Genomic DNA, 21786 nt, shown 5'->3' on the forward strand with positions numbered 1-21786 from the left:
CAGTTATTCATTAATAATTTATCATCAGTCCTTCCAGTCATCAGACTGGGGCATTGGCTTGGACGTTCTGGTCCGGAAAGAAGAAAGAAGAGCGCCACCTGTTGGTCCACCAGCACTATTTGCAGCAGCAGCCTGGCTTACCTGCCAGGTCCCCTAGTCCAGCCCGGCCAGGTGCGCAGCTTCTGAGACCTGACGGCACCTCGGCAAGGCACACGCACCTGCCACCAGCTTACTGGCGCAGAATTGCTCCTCTAGCTAAACCAGACGCCTGCCTGTTCATGTGCCCGCTGAGGACCACTTGTTCACGTTTCTGGACTGGTCAGCAAAAATAAAAAATAAAAAAAAAACCACCCGAAAAGAACCAAATTGTCCCTTCCCAGATTTCAGACCTGTTCTCTTTGAATCATCAATCTGAAGTTTGCGAAGGGAGATTTCTTGCCAAAGTAATCAGCACGGAACTTTTTTTTTTTTAATGGGAAAAGTTTGATGCATTTATAAAAAAAAAAAAGACATTAAAGGAGTTTTCGCCGGGGGGCGGGCGGGGAGTTTGGGCCGTGTCAGACAAGAGTGAGGAAGGGAAATCAATACCCCAATCACGCCTCTCGGGACCGGGGTGTAAATATTGCAGCTGCTGATGTCAGGCAGGGGTATAAAACGGCGGGCCGGGCGGCGCTCTGGAGAACACCGCCTGTGACAGAACCGTTCAGCACCATGGCCAGCAGCCGGCTGCTCCTGCTGGCGTTCACCTGCTCGCTCCTCCTCTCCCTGCTGCTCTGCGACGACTCCCTGGAAGCGCGCTCCTTGGAAACTCCCAACAAAAGCCAGGAGGAGAAGGAGCTGGTAAGAAACCCCAGCCCGAGTGGCCGGGCGGGCGTGCGCCGTGCGAGTCCGCAGAGTCCGCGGGTACGAGTCCAGGGGTTTTCTCTGCTGGAAGAGAAGGGAGGCACACCGGTTCGGCAGTGGAGCCTCAGGTGACGCGCTGTGCTCCTTTTCTTCTCTTTTCAGCATTGAATACACCTCTAACTTGTACTGTAGAGATGTACTGTTTACTTTGTAGATTCTGTTGTCTCTCCGCTTCCTTCAGCTTGTAGACCATGAAAATACCGAAAGCGCTGCAATACGCTTTTGAAATAAGACTGTTTTGAACCCGCATTTATTTGAGCCGTCTATGAACCCCTGTGAAAGAGTTTTCTTAAAGCCGCATGCCGTTTTATTAAACCCGAGTACTAACATTTATCTCGTCATCCGTCCTCCGTCTTTAGACTGAAAGCCCTTGTTAATTGTACCGCTTCTTGCTCCTGTGGCGAGTCTAGTGATTTTAAATCCCTGACAGTCTTTGAGCAAATGCGTTTCCCTTTCAGAATAGGAACTTGGCGATGCTGCAGTAAGGGAACTAGCGAGAGCTGTAACTCGAGCCCCACAAGTCGAGGGGATTTGAGCTGTTCACTGGATAAACATGAACAGCGTCAAACTGATGTCTGAACATTATAGTCTCTTATATTGCCAATTAGTTATTTTATTTCATTTTCTTTGCCACGTCTCGTATTCGTTTTCTTAGTTCTGTTAATGAAGAGGTTGAATTGAGTTAGTTCTGGATACGTGTGTCTGGAATCACAACATTGTCTTCGAGCCCAATTCAAGCTCTGAGCAGCGCGCACGGCCCGGACGCACCCTGCTTTGACTTCGTGGCCCAGCCTGTCGAAGGTGTGACTTTCCCTCCGCTCTCCCAGATCGAAGCCCTGCAGGAGGTTCTGGAGAAGCTGAAGAACAAGAGGATGCCGTCGGCGGAGAAGAAGCTGGGCTGGGTGCCGTCGGTGAGGAACCTGGCGCTTTCTTTAACACTAACCCGCTCGCTGGCCGGTGCGCTCGGTTGTTGAGCTCAGCGAGACCTGCTCATGCAATCCTGCACTCTTGTACTCTGGAAGAAAAGAGGTTTTGATGCAGTATGGATTTCAAAGCCGACACTGGCCGCGTTTTCTAAAACCTTGATTGCTGTAACTGAAGATCTCTTTTGGAGGAAATGGTGCAGCATTGAGAAATGGGCAGTTCTTAAGTATGCTGACCTTTAAAAATCTGTTTAAAAGATCACGTAGGTACTAACACAGTCCTTAGCATTGCTGCCTCGCAGCGCTGGGGCCCTGGGTTCAATTTTGGACCTGGGGGGCTGTCGTTGTGGAGTTTGTAGCTTCTCCCCTGTGCACACTCCAGGTGCTCTGGTTTCCTCCCACAGTCCAAGGACATGCTGGGAGGTTAATTGGCTTCTGGGAAAATCGTCCCTGGTGTCGGTGTGTGTCCTGCGGTGGACGAGTTTCCCGTTGTGAGCCGAGATGCGGCCCTGTACCGAAACAAGCGGCTAGAAAATGGATGAACGGACTTAGGTAGTAAATTCGTTTAAAAAATTGGCGACCTGAAAAGTGTGAAAACCGTGGTCATGGTTGCAAAACGGTCGCATGCGTTGTATCAACGTATTGATTCATTCACAAATTAGAACAAAGACAATAAAGACAATATTCCAAAGCGCTTGGGGCACGGGGACATTTTCACTAGTGTCCTGTTAACAGCGAGGCGTTTCCCCTATACTTTAGGCTGGCATGACGATGATGATGAGGATGATGATGTTGTTGTTATTCAGTGTGACGCAGGGGAGCAGTGCGCCGTGCGCAAGGGCGCGAGGATCGGAAAGCTGTGCAACTGTCCGCGAGGGACCTCCTGCAATTTCTACATCCTGAAGTGTTTGTAGAGCCGGGCTCCGCGCGGGGGGCTGAGAGACGTGACGTCACCCTGGACCCCGCGGCCGGAGGGGGCACGAGCCGGAACGCGTTCCCCCCGCTCTGCCCCGCGGCCGCGCGACCCGCCGCTCCCCCTGCTGGCGCCTCGCGAGCACAAGCACGGCCTTTTCATATGTGTTCTCTGTTACTGGAGGAATTGAAGAAAATCAATAAATTTGTAAAAACCGAGGCTTTCTTTGTCGTGCATGTCTGGCGGCAGTGTCTGGTGGCATCCATGAAATGTCTTGGTCTCCCAGGAGCTGTTCAGAGGTAACTTCACCCCGCACCGCTGGTGTGTGGTCTGGCCGAACCGCCGGAAAGTCCAGCTCCAGAATACACGCCTGGTATTCTGCTTACTGATGTAGAACTTCAGATTGTCGCGTTAGAGGGGCCCGGGGTCTCTCGCCGTCACCGGGCTCAGAGTGGGGTACACCCTGGAGAGGACTGCAGTCCCTCGCAGGGCACACACTGATACACACTGATACACACTGATACACACTGATACTCACTCACTCACTCCGGGGCCAATTCTCACCCGCATGTCTTCGGAGCGCGGGAGGAAACCGGATCACCCGGAAGTAAACCCAGTGACCCTGGCGCTGCGAGGCTGCAGTGAGTGCCGCCCATTTAGTGCTCTATAACAAGAACAAAGGTTTGGATGGGTGATTTCTGGAGGGGTGGTTTATGTTGCGGACACCTTTACCCAAAGCCGTTTCCAATCACACCTCTGCTCCGCCTTTCCGCACGGGCCTGGTGCGGGCCTGGACTTGCCCGAGGGGGCTACACTGTGTGACACAGACGAGTCACGGATCCAAGGCGCGTCAGCGCCGGGCCTGGTCCCGCCTTGCGCCCGGGCTCGGCTCGGCTCGGTTCGGCACACGCACTGACGGTGAAACAGTCCCAGAGCGGAAGAATGCCTTTCAGTTTGTCCAGATTAACCTCCGCCGGGGGACGTCTTGCTAAATGGCGGTGCTCGTCTTTGCCTTTGGGGGAAACGGTAACGGAGTTTTCTGACACCTATATGGTTTGTACTGGTCTTATTTTCCTCAGTGGTGTTTCAGATTTGAACCGACTGTGTAAGATTTCCACATCATACTCCTGCCGTCAATAACCCTACCACACTGTTATGTTCATAAATGTAGCACACCCACTGTAGATAAGCTATTGCGACACTTCAGACACGAGACATGTCGAAAGACGTCATTCTACAGGTTATAGAGTACTCAGAGATCCGCAGACAGTTTTCTCTTGAGGTTGTAATGGAACACCTCCGAATGTCGGTATGTTAGATGGGTATTTTGGGTTTATCCGAAGCGGTCGAAGGGTCTGGATGACAAACGGACTGCGAAGCGCGCTCAGCCCCGGACAGCGGTCTGGCACGGCACCGCCAGGGGGCGCCACACGGCTGTAGTGACACCTACCCGGGCTTTTCGCAGGCGGAGTTACCGCCGTCTGAGCGCAGCGGACGCGTTGCGACGGACTGGAATTACTGTGTGGTTGATCACAGCGTGAGTCGACCACGAGCACGAGTGACTCAGGGGGAAAAGAGAATAACCCCTGTCTCACTTCCCTGCCCCGAGTCCACTCACGTCGAAATAATCTGACTCTCGACTGCATCCGTTTCACCGTTAAGTCACGGGACACGGGGCCGTGGCATAACATTAATATCTGGGAGTAATATAAACACCGCACAGTTCTGTACAGACCCGTTAAAGCGGTACCGCGCTGCTCTAATGCAAACAAGAACTATCGCGGTCAGAACACAGGGACACGACAGCGTCTTGCACTTTTCAAACAGCTTCGTTTTTACGTTAGCCTGGTACAGCAATAAGTCACAGGCGGTTCCCCCCCCCATCCATCCTGTTTAAATAGATGCGCTCCTCAGAAATTGAAATCACGCCTCGCTAGCCCCACTGGGACACGCGTGGATGCGGCTCGCGGTGGAGAACAGCCCCGGGCTGCTTCAGAGCGCGTGGAAAGCGCGAGGCGCACGCCGCCCTATCCTGGAGGGCGGGGCCACGCGGTGCTGAGCTCTGATTGGCCGCGTCACCCCCCCGGGCTGGCGCGCCCCCGCCCCCCTTCCGATAAATAGGGCCGTTTCGCGGTGACGTCATTAGGCGAACTTCCCAACATGGCGACGGAGCAGGCTGGAGACATGGAAGGCGCGGACAGCCCCGTCCGAGCCGCCCACCCCGGCTTCAGCAACGACAAGTACTCCCTGCTGGTTGTCGTCGGGGAGCATAGCCGCCCCGGCCTGCTGGAATACGTGGTGTCGGAAATCGAGAGAGGTGAGCGCGACGCGGGTGCCCCCTGCTTGTTGTTTTTTCGCCCCCTTTCGCCCCGTGCTCCCACACAGACGTCTGCAGGCGCTCCTGCGAGAACTGCGTTCGTGTTCAAAGACATTTGCGTGCTTTCGCCCCGGTCGGGCTGTGGTGTTCAGGAAACGCACGCAGGAGCGCCAGTAAGCCAGACTGGAGCGGCTGGGCGGGCTGGGAGTTTGCGGGGGGCTGAGAGAGCACGCCGCCTTCACCAGGGGCTTCGCTCTGTGGGGCTGTGCCCCCCCGCTGCACAGTCCGCTTTGAAACGTGGGGCTGATTATCACAGACCCCCGAAAACAAAATCAGCGCCACATGCAGAGGACGCAGCAGTGTCTACTTGACACAGTAATTCCTCCGGAGGTCTCCCGGCGGCAGCTGGTGAAGCTGCATCCGTGCAGCGGACCCCTGGGCTCTGGGGGGGGGGGAGAGGACTGCGGTGTGTCGCCCTTAGACCTGATGCTGAAACGCGCCGCCCCCCCCGCTCTTTGCTGTGTATGTGTCGGGTGTTGTCTGGTGACGTTTTCAGAGAAAGAGTTTGGTCAGAAAGCGCCCCGCCGCTCTCCGGGCGAGACGGCGAGTGTGCCGAAATTGCGCAGCCGTGCTGTGGGCGAGGCAGTCCTGCCCTGTCCCCACGCCAGCACCTGGCTCTCCTGCTGTGTGCTTCCTTCCAGCGCCGTCCTAATACGGTCCAGGTCGTCGCCGCATACCGCGGCTTGCATCGCGCAATGACTTCATCTTCCGCCCCCTGCCCACTCGCCCGTGTGCAGGCAGGAGAGCACTCTGGAGCCCGTGTTTATTACTGGCTGTGGTTTTGCATTTCCCACCTACAGTACCGCACCCACTTATGGTTTTCTAATGCACCGACGCGTCACGATTGTTTCGGGATCCGGCGAGCAGCTACGTCGAGTATCGAAGGTTTGTGCTTTTGTGATCGATGCTCAGGCAGGGTCACGGAAACGTGTTGAGTGAGACCCCGGTGGTCCCGCCCGTCTCTTTGCTCGGTGACTGAAGCGGGACCAGTCGCGAAGGACAAGCTTCTGATGGAAACCACAGAGAAAAAAAAACCCGCTTAGCCACAGTCAAAAAATGTTTTCTCCGCTAGACGTTGCCTCCTTCAGAGAGCCACCCCGCCAGGTTACATCACGCCTGCTTGTAATTAGAACTTGCCTCCTGAGGCAGACACTCAGGGTACCCAGACTCGCATTTTATTCCACACAAAATAAACGGAGTCTCCGGTCTTGCATTAACATTGATACTGAGGTATGCGCGTTCTTACATTTCCCCAAACTTAAAAATAAAATACAGCAGACTTTAGCAAAAAACGTAGGGAACAACAAAGCGCACGACGTTTGATCCTGATGAATTCTGCCACATCCTGCAGCAGCCAGAGTGATGCAGTGTTTTGTTACAGTGCTGCCTCCTGAGAAGACGCTAAACTGTGAAACAGGCCTGTTTTCCCCAGGGCTGAGTCTCCACAGGTTAGCTGGACTGAGGGGTCTGTGCCCTGGGCCTGGAGCAGGGACAGTGTGTCTGCGGGTTTTCCAGGTCTTTTTCAACCAATGTCCCCTGGAGAGCTGGGAGAGTTATGCTGATGAGCAGAGTCATTAAGAACTGGTTTGGGGTGAAACTAGCAGACTCATCAAGACCAGGGCTAGACACCCCTACTGCTCTGATTCAGTCAGTCTTCTGTATGAACGTGCCACAGGGTAACGAGTGGTGATGTAGTTACGATCTGACTTTCCCTCTGCTTGAACGGTTATTTTATATGATGCTTGATGTGCATTGCCGAGCAGCAGGGTTTAGGGAAGGTTAGTGCAAGTTTTAAGGGATGAGTTGTTGAAGGTTCTCAACTTCCCAGGTTACCTTATAAAACCCCTGGGAGTTGGCGCGTGTTCCCAGTGCTCCTCATGCAGGGCGCTCCAGTGATTCTTCTCCGTAGGGTAATGGGCTTCAGGCTGACTTCACCACTGTGCGCCCTGAGGGATTTGTCTGTTTAAAGCACACACTCCGGCGTCCGGGCCTGGGGTCTGCGGACCGGGTCGCTTCGCCCCTTCCTGAGCCGTGCTGTGGGTACGACGGGCCTCGCCTCCTGAGCGGCAGCTGTGTTTTTCCAGGAAGAACTGACCTCCAGAGACGTGGCCTGTGCGCTAGACCCCCTCGCCTCCGAAACTGGCGACGCCTAAAGTCGGAGTTGCTGTCAAGCTCGGGGTGGGGTTTCTCCCCAAGGTATGTACCCCACAGGGGCCTCGGGGGCCCTGTCAGCTCTCCCCAGCGGAAGAGGGGGAGTCTGGACATGAGGGTGTCATTGAGCAGTCCGGAGTCCAGCCCAGGGAAGGGACATCCGCTTTCGGCTTCGTCTGAGGTCCTGCACACCCCGCTGAGATGGCTGGGGAGAAAACGGGGTTCTCGAATTGCACTGCGAACACGTTTTTAGTCCCCCCACAAACTGGCAGGAAATATCGGCAGCACCTTCACCCAGGGGGACAGGATGTGCACTTGTGCGGAGACACTCGGGAATCGTCTCTCAAGACGTCTTGCCTGTAACCTTGAGACAGTAGGAATTTTCGTCCACCCGTTCATTTCCAGACTGCTTCTTCAGGTCAGGGTCACGGGGAGCTGGAGCCTATCCCAGCAAGCAACAGGCACAGGTCAGGGTTCACCCTGGACAGGACACCAGCCCATCACAGGGCGGACGGACATATGCACATTCACACCAGAGCCAGTTTTCACAGATACCAATTAGGCTTCCAGTATGTGTTTGGTCTGTGGGAGAGGAAACTGGAGCACCTGGAGGAAACCCACACAGGGAGAACATACAAGCTCCACACAGACAGCACCCCGGTATTGAACCCAGGGCCACGGTGCTGTGAGGCAGCAATGCGAAGCACAGAGCTAATATGCCGCCCGAAGGAATTTTCAATGACTGTATGAAGAACTCTTGTAAAAAAACAAAAAATGACCTCGGGCTTTTTTTGTGGAGCCATTCTGAGTGCCCTGGCTGCAGATACCAGCATTCAAGGCAGAAATCTGCATTTTTTAGTCACTATGAATGATAACGGTAAAGCAGTATTTAAAATCTGATCCAGATTGTCGGAATTCCAATTCTGGATGACTGTAGTATGTTTATTTTCATTCCCATGGGGCTCCTCTGGTACAGAAAGGGAGTGTAGTCTTCTGTTCAACTGGGTATAGGCAATACTGTGGCGCTGGCTGCAGACTTTATGTAGTGAATATTTTGCAAGAAAATCCGCAAGGATCGCGGTTCTCTCAGGCTTGGAATTCCTGGAAAACAAACATTGTTGAAGCCAGGAAAGCAGTCAGTAATGCAGAGGTGAAAATGTAAGTTACAGATCTCATAGGCTTGAAGGGCAAGTGTTTGATGGCGTTTCTGGAGGTTTTCAAGTCCTGCCTTTGTCTGTGCTGCTCTTTCCAGGGCACGACCCACTGGCCTGGGGCTGGTGTTAGGTCATATGCCCATGTCTGTGGGTGGAACGTGGGCGTCGTGGGTAAGCACCTGTCTGAAGTTCCTGCAGGATTGTCGGGAGAGGTGTGGAGAGAACCACACGGACAGGTTTCCCACTTGATTCCTGCCTCCGTTTCTCCTGGAAGTGAAGGATGGCAGAGCGAACGAATCGCTCAGCGCTGGCAGGAAATGCCTTCAATTCCAAATGCCTTCTGCTGTGAACAGCATGCACACCCTTCCCTTAAAAGCCTGACTCTGCTTCTGCGTTAGCTGTGCAGTGTCCGAAGCACGTCAGTCTCCCAGATGGCATTCGGAGAGCATCGTTTTCACTGGGCTCTCTGCAGCACTAAAGCTGTCTCGATGGAATGTTGCATGCGCAGTGAATTTGTGGGAAATGTTCTGAAAGATTTTCTTGTTATTAAGAAACATCCTTTCACCCATTAGGCACAAAATGGTCATTCTCCTAAGCTGTGAAACGGAGCGTGTTGACAGAGGGGAGAGAGGGCTTCACTGAAGCCCTTAGCTGTCATTTTCCCATTGTCAGGGCTTTGCTGTTTATGCTGAACTCGTCGTCTTTGTAGGATATCGTGTTGCAATGCGGCTTCTACCCAGTTGAGGCCAAGGCGCCTGAAGGCTTGTTTAATCCAGACCCAAGCAATCATATTCGTGTTGTCGGATTGCTGCGTCTTGATAGTTTAAGCTTCTTTGAATAAGTAGTTCTTAAGTAAAGAGCATGATGGATGTGAGTCCAAAGTTTAGTTTAAGGCAGCAGAGATTTGCAGACGATCCATTTGGTCTGTTAAGAAGTAATGGATCTTTAACGTAGTATATTCAGCTTTCTAGAGCACTAAAAAGATCCAACCGTCATAAAGGTAGATAATGTGCTTGATGCTGTCTTGTCAGTATGGTTCCCTGTAATCTGAAAGCAAAGGTTTACCTGATTTACCTGTTTTGAATGTTGTTATATGCTGTGCATTTGGGGTGATTCCCTTCTGAATGTGCATTGATTGAATCTAAAGTTCTTTATTCCTCAGATTCTTTCCCCTTAAATTAACATCCGTGATCATTTCTATTGAAAGTTTTGGAAGGAAGGTTTTCACAAATCTGAGATGAGGTTTTCATAAACAGTCTTCATGTTTAAACTGTGATTGAGGGAGAGAAGAATCTGTTCTCCAGATGGATAAAAAAGGTGATGAAACAACTGATTAAGAGATTGTGGAAAAATGAAGAAACAAAATAATAGGAAATGTATCATCTTCCTATGACCACTTCAAGTTATTATCCAACTGAGTTTTTAAGAATCCTTACAGAAATAATTTAACAGCTGCAAAATGTCATGCTGATTCATATGGCTAAATTGTAAGTATTACATTTGTGTAGAAAACTAGGTCTGTCATGAAGGTATTTATAGTTTATAGTCAGCTGTCTGATTTGGGAGAGATTAAGGCTGCACACTTGTCAGCTTTTAGCCTGAGCGAGGTTAGGCTTCAGAATGTCGCTCGTGTTGGAGCTGCAGTCTTGATGAACGTTGTTTTGATCTCTCAACGAGTGACTGGGAAGCGCTGATTTGTGCCGATTGTCTGTCTGCTCTTGAAAAGACTTTGAGCACTTGATCACGGTGAGGCAGTCCTGTTTAACGGTAAGGAGTCTGCCGGAGCTCGCTTGGAGATCTAGGGTACCTCCAAGGCCGCTGTGCAGCTCAGGTGTGCTGTGAACCGGCTATTCCTCAGCCAAAGCTGGATGCAAACCGGACTGAGCTTGTGTGCAGCATCGATGGCCTGTTGACTGTTCATGTTAACTGCACTTGAGATAGCGCGCAAATTCTTCTGAAAATGTAACTGGCTACTGGTCAGTCTGTGATCTCTTGTGCTTCCTGAGCTGTCCTGTGTTACTGTTGAAGTTTTTAGCTAAGGAAATGAACCTGAGTTTAATTTCAGGCAGTTAGTTCTCTTCCTCCTTTTTTCTCCAGACAGCCAACAGAATGACATCACAGTCGACTTCCTGTCTGTGCACATGACACTGACTCTGCTCCTGCCTGAATCTGAGCCTTAGATTAGGAGATCACTAGCCCCCATGTATCCCAACCCTGGTACTGGAGGAGAACGGTCTCTTGTTTTTGCTCTTGTTCTTAATGACATATTCACTGGTTTCAGTTTTCTTTTTGGGAAGTATTTGGGAAACTTGCATTCAGCTCTTAAAACATCAAATGGGATTTGTTATTGGTATCAAAGCTATGTGATATTTGAAAACACCGGACTCGTTTGGACATTAGTTTCAGGAAATCGCCTTCCAGATGGGAGTTGCAGCCCTGTCTGAGTGACACAGCCGCTGATGCATGATAAGAGCTGCAGGGAGGCTTGTGCTCAGCTCAGCGAGTGGCGTTCACAGGAAGGCCTGGGCAGATAATTGAGCGAGGGGGTGGGCAGGGGTTTGAGCCGTCTTCAGGGGGTTCGGAGTGCGTGTCCGAAGTCCGTTCCCTCTGTTTACTCTGTCCTGGCAGGCAGTGGAGGCTGGGAAGAGACACGCCCACAGAGACTTGCTAGCGCAGTGTTACCTGTTCCTGCTCACCTGTTCAGCAAGGTGACTCATTAACTGTCTGCTCTTTGCCAATAAAGAGGGCACAGCTCCAGTCCCTTAGCTCCGCTGTGCAGCAGGGTCTGGTTCAATCTGCTGCGAGACTTTGAAAGAACAGTTTTATTCCCAGATTTTATATCCTGTGATTCAGTAAGTATCAGACTGCCATGCCAGCGCATTCAGTCCCTTGGAGAAGAATCACTGGCCTTAGTAAGAGCTGCTGTGCCTCGGCCCACCAGAGCCTGCGAGTTTATTTTCAGATGGTTTAAACGAGCAGCTGAGGTTTGCCAGACACCAGCATTAAACAAACATCTGTCTGCAGTGTGGGGGCTCCAGCAGGGGAGCTCGGGGTGACTCTGCTGCAGACGGCAACGAATATTCAACAAGAAGGGCGAGAGGCTGCTGGTTCTCAAACTCCTCAGTGGTAGGAGCAACCGATAAGGACCGAGTGGTGAAGATGTTGCCTGAAGATCAGCCCTTTTATTTGCACGTTTAGAAATGTATCAGATGTAGGCCGTATCCTCCACTGAGGAGCGCATGGGGGAAAAACGTGAAAGAAATATTTGCCTTCTTGAAGCGTAGTAAAGGAGAATGACAAGGTTATACTTCTCGGGTGTGTTTTTCAGGAGGGACAGTAGTGTAACTGGGGGCTCCTGGGGATCTCGGGCGTCTCTCTGTGGTCCGGACGTTGCAGTGTGACCGTGGGTTGTGCAACGTCTGTTATTGTCTGTGGGATTTTTCTCTGCCTGTAGGGGGTGCCGCTGTGCACAGCTGGTGGAATGCTGGGCACTTCAGATGTGTTTCCGGCCTGCTGGATAAGGTGCTTTCCTGTCTGGTAAAACCTCCCAGGCTTGGCAGTTTCTGGGTTTGACAGAGCCGGACAGAGCTGGCTTGGCAAACTCTTCTCTCTCCCGGAGACGGCACTGCCGGACCCCCAGCCTGCTGCCGATGCGTGCGCCACGCGGCACGGGCGCAGATGAGCAGGGGCCGCGAGAGGAAAGGAATGCCGACGAGGCGGCGCTCTTCCCAGTTCTGTCCCAGTCCGCTGGCTTGCCGGCTTCCCACATGAAACCGCTGGCTGCGCTGCGTCCTGCTGCTTCAGTGAGGCGTTGAAGGAAATGATAACGCGTCTAGTTTAGGTCGAGCAGGATTGTTCTGTAAGTGCAACAACAGCACAACGACAGCGGTGCCCTGCCTGGGGACTCGTTATGTGTGAGGCCTTGGGGAGAGGCCACTGATTAAACAAGTCCTTGTCCCCTTTTCCCCCAATTAACAGATCCTGGGAGATCCCACCTGCCCCAGAGACCAGCTTTTCTAGAAGGAGCTCGCAGTGAGGCAGTAAACCGCCCTTCATTATTAAAGAGCCGCGTTTTATTTATTTGCATTTATTTTCACACTCGCTGTGCTGACAGCGCCGCTGCACTCTCACTTCGTGCGGCTTCGTGGTGCAGACTTGTCCAGGTTCTCCCCGAACCCGTGACCAGCTCTTGGATTGCGGGTTAGAGCCTGGGTTACGTCACTGGCAAATACTGCCCTGTAACGGCCCGAGTGCAGCCGAAGCCAGGGTGGGTTTATTTAGCCTGGGCTCTCTCGGCGCCCCCTGCAGCCTGCCAGGTTGGCGAGCGACGCATCTCTCCTCCAGTCAGCTTTGAGTTTCCATTGTGGGGCGGTGCTCCCTGTGTCGTGCTGAAAGATGAGTGGCTCGAAGGCGGGAGGTGGGCGGGTCATGGGGGGCAGTCTTCCTGCACTTCCTGCTCCTGCTGCTGCTCTCTCCTGCCCTGCGTGTGGGCTGTAGGGTAAGGAGTGGCAAGATGATGTGAGAAGAACAACGCACTATTGGCTCTTCCGTATTGTGTAAATAAAATAATTGCCGATTCCAATTTGTTTTTTAATTGTGGGACTTCATCCTGCATTGCAGGAAACAAGCCTGTGGCGTATCAGTGCGATTGCCACAGTTCTCGGTTAGCCTGGATGCTCTTTCTCGTGTGGGATCCAACGATTGCAAAGTGATATCCCGGAAGACTGAGGCCTGCTTGTTCAGGGCACCACAGAGGTGTTCTGTTCGCCTGTGGGAATGTGCTTATCAACCTGTGAAGAACAGGAGCCTAAGTCTGTATGGTTTGAATATACAAACCTAATAACAAAGCTTTTTTGTGCCTTTAGATATCCCTGGTCCTCTGGAACATCTTGTTCACTGTGAATTGTAGATTTTGCTGTTCTCTAAAATGCCTTAATGGAACACCATCATTTCAGTCTAAATTAGAAGCTTTAAATTGTCTTTAATCCCATTAACTATCTGTTTATACCTAAGCACTTATTTTTTCAGAAAGAAATGTTGCAGGTTGTTTAGAAAACGTGCGTTTGATTACGGTCTTCAGCATTACGTAACAAAACATGTTCAGACGTTAGAAAGGTTTCTCTCCCTGTCTCAGCTGACGGGTCCCTCATCTAAAAGCTTTACAGTGCAAGAGTGTTCCTACAATATTGTGTGCACTTTGAAAATAGAAAGGTCATATTCTGAGCTATCCTGCATGTAATGTAGCTTAAAATAAAGGACGGAGCATTTTTTGGTTTCATTTTTTTAATGGTTGGTGTGTTTCAAGTTGCTGAAACATGTGCAGTAAGTGTTCAGGTTAGGCCGCTTGTCTTTGTGCTCCCTGGGCTGCTGTGTGGCAGTCCGGCGAGTCAGTGGGTTCAGCTTTGTCGTGTTCGTTTGATCGCTGGCGCACGTGCCACCCTGGCCTCCTGCTTGGACAACATTTTAAGAAGGAAATGTTTGCTGAAGTCGGTCTTGTTTATTCCTGTGATTCCAGGGCAGAGATCTCAGTCATTGCTGTTCCGGTGTTTGCCGACAGCTGAAGGGAAGTTGTTCTCAGTTCGTGACTGTCTGGACCTGCTGCCTGCGGGTGAATCCAGTTAAACTCCCCCAGCCTCCACTGCGGGGGGGTGGGGGTTTCAGCTGTGTGCTGTCAAGAGTCTCCAGTCCTGGTGCTGGAGGGGCCATTCCAGGTTTTCCAGCTCTCTATAGTGCCTGAAGAGCTGGGAGAAGCTGGTCAACTCGTCCAGTTGAGCCAATGAGGAGCTGACTAGAGTCGTTAAGAGCCCAGCTGGAGTGAAAACCTGGAGACCAGGATGGGGGACCCCTGCTGTATAGTTTAAGCTACAGAACTTTTTTAAAACCTGTGATATCAAGCAGAAGTTGCTAGGCAGTATTAATTAGTCAGTGTGGTTTCTTGCTTTATCAGAGAAGAAACAGTATTTTTCCCCAGAAAGGAACAGTTCTCCTTTGTCTGGAGATGCGACTCGAGGGAGCGAGACAGATTTAAAAGAGAAGTTTGTCGTCTTCTCTTTGCTTCAGTCTCCATGTTTTCGCTCCTTATTTCACCCCCAGAGCGCAGCCAGGAGGGGCAGCTCCTGTGGATCGGGCCTGGGGTGGAGCTGCCATGTAAAATTCAACAATAGAAATGTATAAACCAATTTTTTAAGAATTTAGCACAATTTTCACATTTGCACAGTGCACAATTGCATGTGCAAATCTATTCAAAGCAAGGTAGCAGCGCACAGTTCAAATGAGGCTGAAGATCTAGGAAACCAGGCCCCAGTCTCTGAAGCTGCAGTATGATCACAGTTCACTGCGGGGTCCCTGTTGCCAGTGCAGTTTTCCCCTGTCTGGAGAAGATTCATCCCTAAAGAGGGCTTGGCTCTTAGTCCAGCCTTCAGCATGATGAGAACACTCAGTCGGTGATGCTAAGCTGGACCTGTTAGTTCCTTTCTGTGTTTTACGCTGTTAATTTCATCCAGCCTTTTCTTGAAGGTTTCCAGGGAATCTGCTTCCAAGAATAGTTTTCCAGCTCGTTCCGAAACACCCACTACCTTTGTTGTAACTCTCGGTCCTGAGCGCACTTCTTGCGTCCAGTGTCAACTCTCATAATCAGCCCCCCTCCCTGCGCCTCCTTTTCAGGAATCCGATCGTGGGATGTGGACCTGACCGCCTGCAACCTGGACGAGCAGCTGAAACTGTTCGTGTCGCGACACTCCGCCACCTTCTCCGAGGAGGTCAAAGGTAAGTGCTCTCGCCCTGCAAGACGCCCACAGTGGCAGACCGTGATTCAGTGCTGAGCTCGGGTGTGTGACCACAGGGCGTGAAGCATTACCACGCATCACTCAACTCCCTCCGGCCCTCCAGGACTGGGGTCGGACGCCTGCTCTAAGGGGTATGATTCTGTTCAGCTGTTTGAACGGCGATGTGCATGCAGCTGGACTCTCACAGCACTGAGCCCACTTCAGGAGGTGATGTCACCCCCTTGGAAGCTGAATGGCCTTGAATGCTCCTTTAAAGGAGGTCCAGCCTCTTGCTGACTCTGAAGTTTCTGTGTCTGAGAAGTCGTCCCGATCAGATGATCAGAACCCTGGTGGACTGGCAGCCCTGCACCTGTAACTGTTGTCCGTTTTGAGAGTCGCCGTTTGATGGCGTGGTTGGTGCACTCTGCCACACTCCCAGTGCAGCCTTGACCATCTTGTAAGGGGGAGCTGCCAAAAGGCCACACTCATTCCACCACAGCCCACTAAACTGGGACACCAGCAGAGCGGCCTTGTCGGTTATCTGTCCGTTCATTTCCTAACCGCCAAGGTAGGGGAGCTGGAGCCTATCCCAGCATGCAGCGGGCACAAGGCAGGCTGCTGGACCTGCTGGGTGGGAAGCCAGTCCATCGCAGGGCACGCGCTCACGTGGCCAGTGTGGGAGAAAACCCACGTGAGCACGGAGAGAACATACAAACTCCGCGCAGACAGCACCCCAGGAATTGAACCAGGGGCCCCAGCGCTGTGAGGCAGCAGTCCTGACCACTGTGCCACCGTGGCGCCCTTTCTAATTTATCCCTAGGTTCATTGAAAGGGTAAATACAGTGTTATATTCTCTTTACATTTAGCGTACCTCTTGTTATGCCCCAGTCAGGTGAAAACGCTGAGTGGCATGTTCTCCATCCCCCGGTCACAGACCTCCCGGGGCTGTAATGGGCGGAAACCGGCCGAGGCTGCTGGTCCCCACTGAATCCTTGTGGAACGCTGCCGCCAGACTGAGGAATAAGACATTGTAGCGTTATTCTGCCAGCACATTTCTAAAACACGCTGGATTTCATAACGGCCAGAAGCGGCCTGGCTGTGTTTTTTTTTTTTCCCCCCCATCTTGCTTTTAAAGATACTTTAAAAATCTAAAATGGCCGAAGCTCAGCCGCTTGGGAAACACGGAGTCTCGGGTGGTTTTCACAGTTAGATCAGCGCGATGCTCTGCGACTCCACGTGCTCGGCCCGGCAGAGAGCAGCCTTTAGACACTCGCTGTGTCTAAACCGTTTTAGTCACGGCTGCGCTAATAAATCTCCCATAACCCCGCCTCCAGTTGTTCTCCTGTACATTTTGGGACTTTCTGGTTGGTTCTAAAATTTCCAAAAGTGAATTCATGTCAAGAGCTTCGTATGAGTCAGAACGGTCTGAAACGTTGTGCCATAGCGAATTCAAAGTTTTGGTTAGTCGAGCTCTGGGACAAATTTCTGCCTTGCCTGGTGGTTTTGGCGTTGTTGACGCGTGATTCCTGTTTTGCGGTTTGGTCACGCAAGCGAACGCCGGTCTTCTCCCTGCGCGTGATTCCGAATCTCCGCCCTGCTGTCCCAGGACCTCAGTCGGCTGTTGTGCTCCTCCAGCGCCGAACCCAGGCCCGCTTCTCGCCCCGGGTGCAGCCTGTACTTGTAAAACAGAATTAAGTTTCCTTTTTTAGCTGCAGAGTTTTTTTTCTGCAAAGAGTACGAAACAATGGGATCCTTGTATCTGATGCTGAGGGCTTAAAAAACATTTTTATTTTTAAAAAAAGGGATGAAAATGGTTGGAGTGGACCTTTGCTCCACCACGGCGGACAATGGAGAGTCTGTCCTTGCAGCCTGCGTCAAGACGCTGAGGCCGCGGCCCTTGACAGGCGTGGAGAGCGCGTCTGGGCCGCGATGGGTGCTGCAGTATTTTTACAGCGCTGTGCTCCAGGCTGTGGGAACAGTCGTGTCCCTGTCTGTAGCTGCGGACGCTGGGAGACCGAGCAGCCAGCTGACATTGTGATGTAGAAACAGTTTAAATTCCCCCACGGCGCTTCATGCTCGCCAGTGAAGAGCAGAGTCCGAGTCTTGCTGTCGGCAGTGAGATGAGGAGGAGGTGTGATTTAGGGGTAAATGCTGTGTGGATTCAGTGGCTGGTGGCTGTATGTTCCATACACTCCAGAGGCAAGTATATGATCAGGCAGTATGATCCTGCACGTTGAGAGAATGTCTTTGTGACCAACTGCCGGTCATGTACTGTATGCTAGGCCTGTAAATAAGAGGCATATGGACCATCAAATGTGCAGCTAATTCAATTTAAAAAAAATCAAAGAAAATGGAAACAAAATCCTAAATCTGATAGGCGGATCTGTTGAACTGCTGCCACCATGTAGACTTTTGGGAAGCGTCGCACAGACCCTCGATTTCTTGATATGCAGTGTTTCCATGTTGGGTTTTGCAGTGTTCATATCGGTAATGGTTGTGCTTCAGTATTCAACTCCATCGGAGAGCTTGTAGACCTACCGGGGGTGGGCGTGGCCGTCACGTGCCCCCTGTGCCAACGGGCAGCGTGGCCGTGACTGTTCATCGGGGGCTGCGTCAGCGTGGGGGCGCCGCGGCACGGCGCAGAGCCACCCTGCTCTGGCTTCTGTTACTTTCCTCCGTCGTGGGATTGGGTTTCTGCAGCCCGGGTGGGGAACAGTCAGGTCCCTGGCCCTGGCAGGGCCCTCCCCACCACGGCCCGCTGCTCGGATGACTTCCAGCGTGTGGGCTGGTCTCTGTGACCCCTCGCCTGGCTGAACCCAGCCGGCCTTCATGAGTCCTTGAAATCGTCAGCTGTTCGCTGCTGGGAGCCAGGTGGTGACTGGAGGGCAGGACTGGGACTGAGAGGTCTGTGTCATCGGTGCAGGCGGGAGGAGATGCTCTCGTGTGCCTCCAGTGTTTTTATAAGCCAGCTGTAGCTTGTGTACAGAAAGGTTTCATGTGCATTGCAGGCACATGTTTGTGTACCACTTGAACTGTGTGCATATCAGCAGCATCAGCAGCTTAGCGGTTGCTGTAAATTCTCCCCCGTGTCTTTACCGAGAGCGCACATTCTCCTGCGGTCGTGATCCGATCTCGGGCAGGGCTCGGCGCTCACTGGAAGATGCCAGTCCTTGGAACAGGCTCGTGGATGGCGTTGCTTCGTGCCAGCGAGGCTGCGTGCGCGGAGTGGGGGGGGAGCGTGTTGCAGGATGGGGGGGCCACACTCGTGCTGAGTTGCCCTGTGGGGGTTCGAGGCAGAGCCGATCGCTTGGGCTGCGTCTTGCAGTGTGAGAGCTCGGGCCCCCTCTGGGAAAGGAAGCCAGGCTGCTGGCGCACTGAGCGGCCCGGCGCCTACAGGAAGGAAGCAGTCCTGTGTGTGTGTGTGGGGGGGGGGGTCCAGTTTTAATACTGCCCCCCCATGCCCCCGTCACTCTGCTGCGTTGGACTTATTGTCCTGTGAGGGCTGGGGGGTGGGGCCACACGGGGGCATGTCTTCAGAAGGATCTGTTCTCTCGAGAAAGTGCTGACTCGGTCTGCAAGAGGAAGCAACTTGGACGAGAGAGACCGCAGTTGTCTGCGGCGATCAGAAGGACCCGAGCGCAGGGCAGTGGCAGGTGGGGCTGGCGTTACTTTCTTTTCTGTGTGCCTGGGGGGGGTGGCTGCTCGCGAGCTCCTGGCGGGACTGGAGTGATGAAAGCCGGAAGGAGGGCGAGGCGGGCGACTGATCCGAGAGGCTCCGGCGGTGAGCCATGAGCTCTACAGGGTGCTGCCTGCGGCTTTGAAGAGCTCGGTGGCCAGAGAGCCAGGAAGCGGTGCGGTTGACGGTATCGGTAGTAAATTCCGGGCTGGAGTGTTTAATCATTTGGTAGCATAAGGTTTTCAGTCTGACCTATAACTTCTTAAAGTTTATGCCTGTGTCCTCCTCTCGACTGTCCCTCCCATCCCGACACACTCCCACCACTTTTTTTCCCCCCCTCAATTTGCAACTTCCTGCGCAGCTGTGTTTCATTTTATTGCTTCCTTCCTGACGCGCTCGGCCAGGGACGAGAACAGTTCCGCCTCGGGGAGCGCTGCCCTGCGGTTTTGAGCGGGGAACCTCCCGTAGCGGAGCGTGGCCTTTCCCCCACATTTCTACCTACATCTGTCTTCCTCTGTGTGCGTCTGGGCATGGAAAACACGGGCCTCCGTCCCTGAAGGCCTCTTCAGAAGTGCGCGCTCACAAGCGGATCCCACCGCTGAGCTGTCAGACCTCGCTTGAGGTCAGCCTGCCGCGCCCGTCTGAAGAGGCAGCTGTGTGAACCACAGGAGAGCTTTCCCCCGTCTTCAGGTGGCTGTCGCCTCAACAAGAGCCATCTGCTGCTCTGCTGGCTTGGGGTCGCTTTGCTCCCTCCCTGCCGGTCCCCTGGCTTTTCTCCTTCCGGCGCCTCCTGGTCCACTTCTTTAACCAGAACTACTGCTCCGATTCCCAGCTCGTCACCCCGCCTCACAGCGGCCTTCCGGGTGCGTCGTGCTCCGGCCCCCTGCTCGTGGGCTGCGATCACCCCCGCTCCCGAATTAACAGGGTAGATAATGGTGGTACAGAAGTTGACAGGAGGCCCTTTGGTCCTTGTTGCTTTTTCAGATAAGGACCTTATTAGGCTTTTGCCAGAGGCCGAATTGCTCAGCACAACATGTTTGGTCAATTGTCCGTTTTTTTCGCGGGGGAGTCGGAGTCTGTCCCGGCCAGCAGGTTCGCCCTGGACAGGGCGCCAGCCCCTCACCGGACAGGCGGACAGAAACACAGGCGTGCACGCTCACACCGGACTGTGGGAGGAGACCGGCGCACGGGGAGAACAGCCGGTCTTCCTGCCACGTGGCTTTCTGCAGGGGCTTGTGGGAGAGTCCTTCCCAGGAGTGGGTGCGGAGGGCGGGGGTTGTGGCCAGGAAGGGGTTAACGCACGCCGGCACTCCTTGATGATGGATCGCCGGCGCTGCGGCTGCCCGGGTGGTGATGGATGGCTGGAACACGCTGTCTTGGGGTTTATCGGATAATCCAGTGGCGGGGAGTTATCTCTTCCGTGTGCCGAGCAGCCCTGGCCGCCTCCTTAATCGGGCAGTAATCCAATAAGGAGGTCTCTGCATCCGAGCGAGCCGGAGCAGCCGTTGGCTTTTCCCTGGGCGGATCGGGGCTGCGGGACAGGCGGACGGACGCACGCAGGCCAGGCAGAAGCTCTGCGGGTGGGATGAATGCGGTGAGGTGGGTGCCTCCCTGTGCTGGCTCCGGAGGGGCCCTCAGGCAGGGGGTGGGGTAATCGCACGGTTTCTGAAGAGGCGCAGAACAGCTGGGGCAAGTTAGTGAGCTTCTGGGGGGCCTGTTTGTTAAAGGCACAAGGACGGCGGGTCTTGCATGTTTATCCTCCTCTCTTACGCAGACGACGGGGCTTGGCAAGCAGGATTAGACCAGCTCTCGGTCTTCAGCTGGTGCGGAGGATCTGGGATAGCAGCTCCCCGAGCGGCCGGCTCCCGTCGGCGCTGCTGGAGTGGGTCGCGATGCGCAGAAGAAAAGCTGCTGTCCCGGCAGAATCCGATTTGATCATTCAGAAGTTCTCAAATCGGAGAAGGTCTCGCTGGAAAGAAATGTAACGTAGATGCGGCAGAAATACAGTAACCAGAACGCATCCCTGCCAGCCTGAACTGACACGGGGGTTTCTCCCTCATGCCCGAGGTGTGCCAAGTGGACTCGTCCAATCACTTCCCTCCTCCGGCTCTCTGCAGCGCAGCCGCTGCAGTCCAGGAGCATGCTGCCTGTCCCTCTTCCCCTCTTCCCCTGACTGGTGTGTCTTTCGTCTCTGCAGTGTGTGGAGATGCCACACACGGGGCTCTCCGGAGAGCCGCTGCAGCGGGCGGGGGGACAGCCGCTCCTCCTCGGCCTCCGCTGCACAGCTGAAACCCCTAAAATAAGCGGCAGTGATTAAAATGGGAGGAATGCATGAGCTGAGGGCGGCACAGTGGCGCAGGGGTCAGCATTGCTGCCTCGCAGCCCGGGGGGCCTGGGTTCAGTTCCGGAATTGGGGCGCTGTCTGTGTGGAGTTCGTATGCTCTCCCTGTGTCTGCATGGGTTTCTTCTGGGTGCTCTGGTTTCTGCTCACAATACAGTCGCATTCTGGAAGGTTAATTGGCTTCTGAGATAATTGTCCCGGTGGGAGTGTGTGTGGCCCTGTGATGTACTGGCGTCCTGCCCAGGGTGTATCCCGCCTTGCGCCCTCTATTTGCTGGGATGGGCTCAGGTTCCCCCGCGACCCTGAATTAGAGGAAGGCGCTGGGAAAGGGCTGGATGGATGGATGGAACGTGTGAGTCAGCAGACTGAAATGAGAGGAATGCATGATTTAGCTCCACGTCGTCTGTATCGGAGCAGCGAGAGCTGTGCAGGTGATTCCGCGGCAGATGGAGGGACGCTCGTGTCAGGGCGGGCGGGGGGCCTGCCGTGACCTCGGTGCGTGGCGAGACTGTTACTGAGTCAGTGTTTTGTTCTCGGGCTTGTGAAGAGCAGCTGTTGATTAACTGCAGGGCCAAGTGTGTGAG

At 53.4% G+C, this 21786-nt stretch overlaps 2 protein-coding genes across 3 annotated transcripts in view; both read left to right on the forward strand.

Moving 5' to 3' along the window:
* The first annotated feature begins 703 nt into the window (after positions 1-703).
* LOC148638949 (cocaine- and amphetamine-regulated transcript protein) lies at positions 704-2957 on the forward strand. Its single transcript, XM_088621908.1, has 3 exons — positions 704-840; positions 1731-1814; positions 2633-2957. Exons 1-3 carry the CDS (start codon positions 712-714, stop codon positions 2738-2740), a joined length of 321 nt encoding a protein of 106 aa, XP_088478034.1. The 5' UTR covers positions 704-711; the 3' UTR covers positions 2741-2957.
* A 537-nt stretch (positions 2958-3494) lies between these two features.
* Positions 3495-21786, forward strand: part of map1sa (microtubule-associated protein 1Sa) — a 33197-nt gene continuing 14905 nt past the window's right edge. Inside the window, exons 1-2 of one of the 2 annotated variants that reach the window (XM_088622214.1) lie at positions 3495-3765; positions 15085-15186. In XM_088622214.1, the coding sequence (XP_088478340.1) occupies positions 3732-3765; positions 15085-15186 (136 nt within the window). In that variant the 5' untranslated portion in view covers positions 3495-3731. Of the gene's footprint in view, positions 3766-4868; positions 5057-15084; positions 15187-21786 lie in introns of those variants that run through there. The other variant, XM_088622213.1, reaches the window with a different exon arrangement.

Source organism: Lepisosteus platostomus, chromosome 27, assembly GCF_059453375.1.
Source record: "Lepisosteus platostomus isolate fLepPlt1 chromosome 27, fLepPlt1.hap1, whole genome shotgun sequence".
NCBI lineage: Eukaryota > Metazoa > Chordata > Actinopteri > Semionotiformes > Lepisosteidae > Lepisosteus > Lepisosteus platostomus.